This window comes from Mirounga leonina, unplaced genomic scaffold (assembly GCF_011800145.1).
Source record: "Mirounga leonina isolate KUSES-001 unplaced genomic scaffold, KU_Mleo_1.0 Mir_152, whole genome shotgun sequence".
NCBI lineage: Eukaryota > Metazoa > Chordata > Mammalia > Carnivora > Phocidae > Mirounga > Mirounga leonina.
In genome coordinates this window covers 13,545,520-13,557,623 of record NW_023270380.1, presented here as the reverse complement: position 1 = coordinate 13,557,623, position 12,104 = coordinate 13,545,520, and the positions used below count along the sequence as shown (strand labels likewise).

The window sequence follows — 12,104 nt, the reverse complement described above, 5'->3', positions numbered from 1 at the left end:
TTTTGACACACATATAAATGTATATTGGTTATTTCTGATTCAAGTAGATGTATATACACACACGGCACTGAGTTTTGAAGAGTCTCATCAATCTATACGTGATAACTGAGATGTGTTGCTTACTGGAAAACAAGAGGCAAATACCCAAATAGAGCTATCATATTTGTCATGTGTTCTGCAATATGTGCAGTTCAAAGTCAACTGGGTGCCTCTTCCATAGTATGTGAGAAGACATCCCAATGCTTGCTTCTCGAGGACTTACTTTACAAGTAGAATTCAGGGACATTTTACAGTATGTGTCTCTGGGTCCAGCCTTTGGAGCCCATCCACGGGGATCCGCACGTGCATGATCTCCATCTCTACCACCCACAGTGACAACCACCACCCAGACATGAAGCCCATCCATCGCCTTCGGTGGGTATAGTCAGTTCAGGGATTTCCAAATTCTCAACCAATCGTCTTCCTAAGATTAGGAGCAAAACTGTGGCACAAAATAAGCTTAGCAGAGACTTTCCCCTCTCTTTTAGAGTCCTTATAGAGAGTGTAGAAAAGGAGCACAGAGCCAAGAAATTTCCCCATTAATATAAAAATGATACTACTCAAGTTCATCAATTAATCCTAAAGCCTATATAAATGCATGACAAGTCTCCCTGGAAATAAATAAAAATGGTCATCAAGGGTCTGTGTCCGATAGTAGGATCAACAGTAAATAAAGAGCCTGTTTTGCTCGGAGCTCAGTATGTGAGACGGGAATTTATGCAGCACTCAAACAAAAACTGTGTAACATGTCATCTACTCACCCCTGCAAGGCTTTCTCTCCAAACCAGTCTCCTTTCCCTAAAGTTCGAAGAAAGATCGGGTCTTCGCTGGGTGACTCTTCCCGAGTGACATTTACCTACAAAGAGAAACAAAGTCTATATCCACTGCACACACTGACTGATCAGATCAACACTAACTGGTAACGTTAATTTCATTTTTTGTTTCTTCTTTCAAACTTATTTTCATGAAGACCATGAGGACATTATCACTGAAAGGATCAAAGAAGAATATCACAAATTTCCATGCAAACCACAAGAAATGTCCTCCAATATTGTTATGCTGTTTCAAGCTGTTTTTAAGTAGTCATAAATTACTCAGAAATTTGAATTTCACTTAATCCTCATTCCGACCTCCTATGAGGTAAGCACTATAATGAATTAAGTGAGCATTCCTCCAATCTTTTTTAATGTGTTTATATGTTTGAATTTTTACAATACATGAATAGCCAATACAGTATGTATTGTTCTGTAACTTACACTTTTTCTCTTAACATCGTTTTATTACTTATCCATGTTCTTACATATAAATCTAGTTCATCTACTTGAATGCTTCCGTGCCTTCTTCCATTCTATATGTTTATCCATCCAACTCCTTATAGATGGATGTTTAAATTGTTTCCATTCTTTTCTGCAGTAAGCATCTTTCTATGCACCTCACATGCATGTTCCCCATTCCTGTAAGATAACGCCTGTCTCTTTTTCCTAAGAATCCAGCCTCCATTCAAAGGCCATTTACATGTTCATGAAGACTTCTTACAGGTCTAACCCACGACAGTCCTTAAGGTCCACATGCTTCATTCAGAAGGATTTCATTTTTTAAAGATCTATGAATTGCATGTATATCTTTTTCCTTTTTACCGTAAAAGTGTGCTCTTCAAAGAGGTGGGTTTATCTTTGACACTCTCTACAATTTATAATAAGCACCTAAAAGAGCTGTAAGTTGTTGGAACAGAAAAGCTTTATTACCCAAACAAGGTATCTGGGCCCATAAGGAATTTTGACTTGGGTGACGGTCCACGGAAGGAAAGTAATCATGTTTTTGTTGCATGAATGAAGACATAAATGCACTAAGTTGTACCTTTGTGTTAATTCACTTCCCCTTCAAGTTCTACTAATATTCATAATACTGGCTATGCTTCTAGAACTGTTAAATAGTTAAGAACTCACCTACCTGGAAAATGTAATGAAGCAGAAAAAAGTAATTTCTTAAGACAATGCTAGACAATTGAGCACATTTAAAAATACTATGCTTCAGGTTTCTGAGTTTAGAGAATGGATGACAAAGACCAGAATTTTTATAAACATTAAGAATGTATGTGCAAGGTGGAGGGAATCCAATTATTACTCTCCACTGATCCATTTGATTACTTTTCCACACTGTGTTTCAAACCATGGGGATGCAGTTTTTAACCCTCTTATACCAAGCTATATCACAGAGATGCTCATTTGCATGCTGATGAGGCTTTTATAGATGTGGGCAGAAATACACTAGCCCACTGATTCTCAAACTTCAGGGTAAGGGTCTTATTTAAAATAAAGGCTACTGTGGGATGAGTAGGAGACCTGGATTTTGTCTGGTCTCAGGAATTCAGCTGGATAGGGATCAAGCCATTCTTAACACCTACGAACTCAACAGGAGATCGAAGAAAAGAATAGCAACAACTCTCTGAACAGAAAACCAACCACTTTCTGGAAGGTAGGACATGCGGAGAAGTGAATCCGAGGTGATATTCGGGAGGATAGATGGTGGGGGAGGGAACTCCTTCGGCCACTTCTGGCAGGTGATAGAGCCACTTGTACAAGTCTGCTCTGCTGAGGAACGTCGCTCCAGTGGCTAAGCGGGGGGTGGAACCCTTGCGGGGATAGTGTGGTCTCAGGACCCTCGGGCCACAGAAAGACCAGGGTGCCTGGGTGCAGCAGAGCTCCCAGGGATAGGAGCAGGGAAGCTGGCTACAGAGACGGAGGCGAGGTGCAGGCTCTCAGCTCGGGGTTGCCATAAACCATGATCTGCGGCACAGTCGGGCGCCTGCTCCTCCAACAGGGACCCAACAAGTGGCAGATCCGGGGAGACTCCCCTTCCTCCCCCGGGAGGAGCGGCACAGGAGTGCATCACAGGTATCTGCTGGGTTTGGAGACTCCACATGGTGTCGGGTGCCAGAGATAGAAACGCTCGGTCACAGGCCGGGTGAGCACGGAGCGCGGCTGGAGACCGGGGAGACGGGAGTGACTGACTGCTTTTCTCTGGGGGCTCACTGAGGAGCGGGGCCCCGAGTTCTCGGCTCCTTCAGGGTGAAGATGGGGAGGCCGCCATTTTCACTCTCCGCCTCCAAAGCTGTATGGAAAGCTTGCAGGGAACAAAAGTTCCCGAGAGCAAACCCGAGCAGATTAGTTAGCCCGGACAGGCAAGGGCAGGGCAATTCCGCCTTCGGCAAAGACATTTGGGAACCATGGCAACAGGCCCCTCCCCCAGAAGATCAGCAAGAACAGCCAGCCAAGACCAAGTTTACCCAACAATGAGAACGGCAGAACTCCAGCACTAGGGGAATACTGCACATAGAATCCATGGCTTTTTTACCATGATTCTTTAGTCTTTCAAAGTTAATTTTTTTTTAACTTTTTTTTTGAATTTTTCTTTTTCCCTTTCTCAACCAACATCTTATCAATCCCTTTTTTTAAAAATATTTTTATATTTCATTTTTAGAGTCATATTCGATCCCTTCATAGTAGTTACCCTTATTTTTGGCATATATATATAAGTTGTTCTCTCTTTAAAATTTTGAGATAGGTTCTTCTAACAGATCAAAATACACCCTAAATCTCTAGTGTATGGTTTTGTTCTATTCCCCTGCCTGATCACATTCTCTCCTTTTTTTTAAATCCTCTTTTCTTTTTTCAAACAACTTATCAATTCCTTTTATAAAATTTTTTATACTTTTTCATCTTTACAGTCATATTCCATCCCTTCATCATATCAACCCTTATTTTTGTACATATATAAGTGTTTCTTTCTTTAAAATTTTGGGAGGCACTTTCTTCTAACATACCAAAATACACCCAAAATCTAGTGTGTGGCACAGATCTATGCACGAGCCTGACCATATTTGATCATATTCTATTTTTTGTTTTGTTTTGTTTTGTTCTGTTTTTGATTATCTTTTTCTTTTTTATTTCTTTCTTTCTTTTCACCTGGCTTCAGGTCTTTTCTGATTTGTTTAGAGTATATTTTCAGAGGACACTATTACCCTGTTAGCATTTTGTTCTCTCATTAAACTTTTCTCCTCTGGACAAAATGACAAGATGGAAAAAATCACCTCAACAAAAAGAACAAGAGGTAGTATCGACTGCCAGGGACCTACTCAATACAGACATTAGTACAATGCTGGATCTAGAGTTCAGAATCCTCACTTTAAAGATACTAGCTGGGCTTGAAAAAAGCATGGAAGTTATTAGAGAAATGCTTTCTGGCAAAATAAAAACTAAAATCTAACCAAGTCGAAATCAAAAAGGCTATTAATGAGGTGCAATCAAATATGGGGGCGCTAAGTGCTAGGATAAATGAGGCAGAAGAGTGAATCAGTGATATAGAAGACCAAATGATGGAAAATAAAGAAGCTGAGAAAAGAGCGATAAACAACTACTGGATCACGAGGGCAGAATTCGAGAGATAAGCGATACCATAAGACAAAACAACATTAGAATAATTGGGATCCCAGAAGAAGAAAAAAGAGAGAGAGGGGCAGAAGGTATACTGGAGCAAATTATAGCAGAGAACTTCCCTAATTTGGGGAAGGAAACAGGCATCAAAATCCAGGAAGCACAGAGAACCCCTCTCAAAATCAATAAAAATAGGTCAACACCCCGACATCTAATAGTAAAACTTACGAGTCTCAGAGACAAAGAGAAAATCCTGAAAGCAGCTCGGGAGAAGAGATATGTAACCTACAAGGGTAGAAACATTAGATTGGCAACAGACCTATCCACAGAGACCTGGCAGGCCAGAAACTGGCAGGATATATTCAGAGCACTAAATGAGAAAAATATGCAGCCAAGAATACTATATCCACTAGGCTGCCACTGAAAATAGAAGGAGAGATAGAAAGCTTCCAGGACAAACAAAAACTAAAGGAATTTGCAAACACGAAACCAGCCCTACAAGAAATACTGAAAGGGGTCCTCTAAGCAAAGAGAGAGCCTAAAAGCAGCATAGACCAGAAAGGAACACAGACAATATACAGTAACAGTCACCTTACAGGCAATACAATGGCACTAAATTCCTATCTTTCAATAATTACCCTGCATGTAAATGGGCTAAATGCCCCAATCAAAAGACACAGGCTATCAGACTGGATTAAAAAACAAGACCGATCGATATGCTGTCTGCAAGAGACTCATTTTAGACCCAAAGACACCCCCAGATTGAAAGTGAGGGGGTGGAAAACCATTTACCATGCTAATGGACACCAAAAGAAAGCTGGGGTGGCAATCTTTATATCAGAAAAATTAGATTTTAAAACAAAGACTGTAATAAGAGATGAGGAAGGACACTGTATGCTACTTAAAGGGTCTATCAAACAAGAAGATCTAAAAATTGTAAATATCTATGCCCCTAACATGGGAGCAGCCAAATATATGAGGCAATTAATAACAAAAGCAAAGAAACACATCAACAACAATACAATAATAGTGGGGGACTTTAACACCCCCCTCACTGATGTGGACAGATCATCTAAGCAAAAGATCAACAAGGAAATAAAGACTTTAAATGACACACTGGACCAAATGGACTTCACAGACATATTCAGAACATTCCATCCCAAAGCAATGGAATACACATTCTTCTCTAGTGCCCATGGAACATTCTCCAGAATAGATCACATCCTAGGTCAAAAATCAGGTCTCAACTGGTACCAAAAGATTAGGATCATTCCCTATTTTCAGACCACAATGCTTTGAAACTAGAACTCAATCACAAGAGGAAAGTCAGAAAGAACTCAAATAGGAGGCTAAAGAGCATCCTACTAAAGAATGAATGGGTCAACCAGGAAATTAAAGAAGAATTAAAAAAATTCACGGAAACCAATGAAAATGAAAACACAACTGTTCAAAATCTTTGGGATGCAGCAAAGGCAGTCCTAAGAGGAAAGTATATAGCAATACAAGCCTTTCTCAAGAAACAAGAAAGGTCTCAAGTACACAACCTAACCCTACCACTAAAGGAGCTAGACAAAGAACAACAAATAAAGCCTAAACCCAGCAGGAGAAGAGAAATAATAAAGATCAGGGCAGAACTCAATGAAATAGAAACCAAAAGAACAGTAGAACAGATCAAAGAAACTAGGAGCTGGTTCTTTGAAAGAATTAACAAGATTGATAAACCCCTGGCCAGACTTATCAAAAAGAAAAGAGAAATGACCCAAATCAACAAAATCATGAATGAAAGAGGAGAGATCACAAACAACACCAAAGAAATACAAACAATCATAAGAACATATTATGAGCATCTATATGCCAGCAAATTAGATAACCTGGAAGAAATGGATGCATTCCTAGAGATGTATCAACTACCAAAACTGAACCAGGAAGAAATAGAAAACCTGAACAGACCTATAACCACTAAGGAAACTGAAGCAGTCCCCAAAAATCTCACAACAAACAAGAGCCCAGGGCCAGATGGCTTCCCAGGGGAATTCTACCAAACATTTAAAGAAGAATTAATACCTATTCTTTTGAAACTGTTTCAAAAAATAGAAATGGAAGGAAAACTTCCAAACTCATTTTATGAGGCCACCATTACCTTGATCCCAATATCAGACAAAGACCCCATCAAAAAGGAGAATTACAGACCAATATTCCTGATGAACATGGATGCAAAAATTCTCACCAAAATACTAGCCAATCGGATCCAACAGTACATTAAAAGGATTATTCACCACGACCAAGTGGGATTTATCCCTGGGCTGCAAGGTTGGTTCAACATCCACAAATCAATCAATGTGATACAATCCATTAACAAAAGAGAGAACAAGAATCACCAACAACAAGACAGAAGAAAGAGAAATTAAGGAGTCAATCCCATTTACAATTGCACCCAAAACCATAAGATACCTAGGAATAAATCTAACCGAAGAGGCAAAGAATCTGTACTCAAAAAACCATAAAATACTCATGAAAGAAATTGAGGAAGACACAAAGAAATGGAAAAACGTTCCATGCTCATGGATTGGAAGAACAAATATTGTGAAGATGTCAATGCTACCTAGAGCAATCTACACATTCAATGAAATCCCCATCAAAATACCATCCACTTTTTTCAAAGAAATGGAACAAATCATCCTAAAATTTGTATGGAACCAGAAAAGACCCCGCATAGCCAGAGGAATGTTGAAAAAGAAAAGCAAAGTTGGGGCATCACAATTCCAGACTCAAGCTCTATTACAAAGCTGTCATCATCAAGACAGTATGGTACTGGCACAAAAACAGACACATAGATCAATGGAACAGAAGAGAGAGGCCAGAAATGGACCCTCAACTCTATGGTCAACTAATCTTTGACAAAGCAGGAAAGAACGTCCAATGGAAAAAAGTCTCTTCAACAAATGGTGTTGGGAATATTGGATAGCCACATGCAGAAGAATGAAACTGGACCATTTCCTTACACCACACACAAAAATAGACTCCAAATGGTTGAAAGACCTAAATGTGAGACAGGAGTCCATCAAAATCCCAGAAGGAGAACACAGGCAGCAACCTCCTCGACCTCAGCCACAGCAACTTCTTCCTAGAAACATCGCCAAAGGCAAGGGAAGCAAGGGCAAAAATAAACTATTGGGACTTCATCAAGATAAAAAGCTTTTGCAAAGCAAAGGAAACAGTCAACAAAAGCAAAAGACAACCGACAGAATGAGAGAAGATATTTGCAAATGACATATCAGATAAAGGGCTAGTATCCAAAATCTGTAAAGAACTTATCAAACTCAACACCCAAAGAACAAAGAATCCAATCAAGAAATGGGCAGAAGATATGAACAGACATTTTTCCAAAGAAGACATCCAAATGGACAACAGACACATCAAAAAGTGCTCAACATGACTCGGCATCAGGGAAATCCAAATCAAAACCTCCATGAGATACCACCTCACACCAGTCAGAATGGCTAAAATGAACAAGTCAGGAAACGATAGATGTTGGCAGGGATGCGGAGAAAGGGGAACCCTCCTACACTGGTGGTGGGAATGCAAGCTGGTATAACCACTCTGGAAAACAGTATGGAGGTTCCTCAAAAAGTTGAAAATAGAGCTACCCTATGACCCAGCAATTGCACTACTGGGTATTTACCCCAAAGATACAAATGTAGGGATCTGAAGGGGTACATGCACCCTGATGTTTATAGCAGCAATGTGCAAAATAGCAAACTGTGGAAAGAGCCAAGATGTCCATCGACAGATGAATGGATAAAGAAGATGTGGTATGTATATATATATATATATATTATATATATATAATGGAATATTATGCAGCCATCAAAAGGAATGAGATCTTGCCATTTGCAATGACGTGGATGGAACTGGAGGGTGTTATGCTGAGCAAAATAAGTCAAACAGAGAAAGACATGTATCATATGACCTCACTGATACGAGGAATTCTTAATCTCAGGAAACAAACTGAGGGTTGCTGGAGTGGTGGGGGGTGGGAGTGTTGGGGTGGCTGGGTGATAGACATTGGGGAGGGTATGTGCTATGGTGAGTGCTGTGAATTGTGCAAGACTGTTGAATCACAGATCTGTACCTCTGAAACAAATAATGCAATATATGTTAAGAAAAAAAAATAGAAGATAGCAGGAGGCGAAGAATGAAGTGGGGGAAATCGGAGGGGGAGACAAACCATGAGAGACGATAGACTCTGAAAAACAAACAGAGTTCTAGAGGGGTGGCGGGTGGGAGGATGGGTTAGCCTGGTGATGGGTATTAAAGAGGGCACATTCTACATGGAGCACTGGCTCCATGTTGTGTTATGCACAAACAATGAATCATGGTACACTATATCAAAAACTAATAATGTAATGTATGGTGATTAACATAACAAACAAAAAATTTAAAAAATTAGCTCTGAGGAAAAAAATAAAATAAAGGCTACTGAACTTCTTTTTTTTTTTTTTTAAAGACTTTATTTATTTATTTGAGAGAGAGAATGAGATAGAGAGAGCATGAGAGGGGGGGAGGGTCAGAGGGAGAAGCAGACTCCCCACCGAGCAGGGAGCCTGATGCGGGACTCAATCCCAGGACTCCATGATCATGACCTGAGCCGAAGGCAGTCGCTTAACCAACTGAGCCACCCAGGCGCCCAAGGCTACTGAACTTCTTGATACATCTCCTGAGGCAAGGAAAACAAAGCAAAAATGAACTATTGGGACTTCATCAAGATAAAGACCTTCTGCACAGTGAAGGAAACAATCGACACACCTAAACAACAACATTCCGACATTCTTCGGAATGGGAAAAGATATTTGCAAATGACCTATCTGATAAAGGGTAAGTGTCCCAAATATATAAAAAAAAAAAAAATTGATGCAACTCAACACCCAAAAAACCAATAATCCAGTTAAAACATGGACAGAAGACATGAACAGTCTTCCAAAGAGGACAGATGGCCAACAGACACATGAAAAGATGCTCAACATCACTCATCATCAGGGAAATACACATCAAAACGACAATGAGATATGACCTCACACCTGTCAGAATGGCTAGCATCAACAACAAGAGAAACAACGTGTATTGGCAAGGATGCAGAGAAAGGGGAACCCTCTTGCACTGTTGGTGGGAATGCAAACTGGTGCAGCCACTCTGGAGAACAGTATGGAGGTTCCTCAGAAAGTTAAAAATAGAACCACCCTACGATCCAGCAATTGCACTACACGTATTTACCCAAAGGATACAACAATATTAATTCAGAGGGATACGATGCACCCCAATATTTATAGCCAGCATTATCAACAATAGCCAAATTATGGAAAGAGCCCGAATGTCCATTGATTAACGAATGGACAAAGAAGCTGTGGTATACATATACAACAGAATAGTACTCAGCCAATGGAATAGTACTCAAAATGAATGGAATCTTGCCATTTGCAATGATGCAGATGCAGCTAGAGCATATTATCCTAAGCAAAATCTGTCAGAGAAAAACAAATACCATTTGATTTCACTCCTAGGTAGAATCTAAGAAACAAAACAGATGAACAAGGGGGGAAAAGAGAGAGGCAAACCATAAAAGAGACTCTTAATGATAGAAAACTGAGGGTTGCTCGAGGGGAGGTGGGTAGGTGATGTGTTAAATGGGTGATGGGTATTAACGAGGGCACTTGTTGGAATGAGCACATATGTAAGTGATGAATCACTAAATCCTACACATGAAACTAATATTACACTGTATGTTAACTAACTAGAATTGAAATAAAAACTTGGAAGAAAAATATAAAGGAGACTCTTATTCTTGAAGTTCTAATTTAGTGGGACTGGGAAATCTGTATCTGAAAGATTAAGATAGGTGATTTAGATGCAAATGTTTTGTAAACCAAACTCTGACACACATCAATTCATTGTTTTATTTCTGGGCTTCAATTTTCTCATCTGTACTATGAGGTAACCCAAGAAGATTATTTGTCAGTCCTCACTACAAAAAAAAAGTCATGAACTGAGGTATAATATACTGTGAGATCATGAATTCAAAATTAGATATAAGGATACATTAGATAATTGTACATTTGCCATCTGGTTACCAACAACAACAAAAATGATTAGAAATTCCAAATGGCAGACTTACTTATGCAAGGCATGGGGAGATTTCAGTTGCTTTGGAAATATTCTTTACAAAGATGTTATTGAAATGCAGTAACAGAGCCATAAAAAGTGGGCCACCTATCCAATAGACCACTTCCTGCTTATATGACAAGTGCGAAGGAAAACCTATCTGCATAATCCATGTATGTGAAAAGATAAGCAGTTCAAAGAACAAGAATAAAAGGTTTCCTTTAAGGTTGTAATTTCCACACTGTTTCTTTGTACATATAATGAATCATTCTAAATATGCACAGACACCTGGCATGGACATTTGCATCTTTAATTCTAAAAAAATGTCAGGGTAGAGAAGTTACATACAGAGATAGCCTCTCTGACCTTGGCCTATATTACTTATTCTTTCCCTGAAACCACAGAGTACTTTATGATCCACAATGCTATGGGAAAGAACTAGCTATGGAGCCTTAAATATAATACTCGGTCTATTTGAACCAGTTACCTCATCACCTTGTCCAAAAAATGGAAGAGTTATCCCAAAAGAGGGTGTATGTGTGCATGCATTAAATGAGAAACTTTTGAAAAGCATCCTCTTAAGAGTAAGTGCTCAGGGCGTGTGGGTGACTCAGTCGGTTGAGCATCTGACTCTTGACTTTAGCTCGGGTCGTGATCTCAGGGTCATGAGATCAAACCCTGAGTTGGGATGCCCACTCAGCAGGGACCCTGCTTGATTTTCTCTCTCTCCTTTTGCCTCCGTCCCTCCCCCTGCTTGTGCACGTTACCTCAAAAAAAAAAAAAAAATCTCTACAAAAAAATAGTAAGTGCTCAAAATTTGGTTACTTCTCCTATATTTCCCCCCCTTTCTTCTACTTCCCTCACCTACTTTGGAAATTCATGCATTTGATTGTAAAAGAAATATCCCCTATCACTACTAGTGCTCTCTCACTGTTGCTATAAATGCTATTTAGAGCATAAACTTCTTTTCCTTAAGACAGATAAAGGAGAGTGTGTATTCTTATGTCCTTTTTACTTACCTATATGTTAACTTTTTTTCTATAAGACATGTGTGTAGTCTTGTAATTTGAGTTTTTTAAAACTATTTTTAACTATACTGATAATTTAAAAAATTAACAAGCAGAATAAAAATTAGATCTTTTTAAAGGGACATATAAAATTGATCTTTGATACCAAAGTCTTCAACAAACAAAATCAATGTGCATAACCAACATTTTTAATCAAAAACGATTCAAAAAGAAAACGTTTTAGTACAGATCCAGTGGGTTTTATAAACAATGTTTATTGTTAAAAAACAAAACAAAACCTGGAATTTATAGATTTATGGGGAAGACCCAACTAGAAAATGAGGGTTAGTGAGGTAATCATTTTCCTCCCTGTGTGACTATTAGATTACAAAACGCAAGGAGTCCCCAAAACAAAGCAGTTCCCCTTTCAAACAATGTTCTGCACATATCACTCAAAAATGGGTCCTGT

The 12,104-nt window shown here is 39.2% G+C and overlaps 1 protein-coding gene across 4 annotated transcripts in view; it reads right to left on the bottom strand.

Annotated features, from left to right (window-relative positions):
• Positions 1–12,104, bottom strand: part of PRKG1 (protein kinase cGMP-dependent 1) — a 1,253,946-nt gene that overhangs the window by 222,294 nt on the left and 1,019,548 nt on the right. For all 4 annotated transcript variants that reach the window (XM_035008601.1, XM_035008600.1, XM_035008602.1 and 1 more), the window contains one exon: positions 801–895. In XM_035008601.1, the coding sequence (XP_034864492.1) occupies positions 801–895 (95 nt within the window). The remainder of the gene's footprint in view (positions 1–800; positions 896–12,104) is intronic.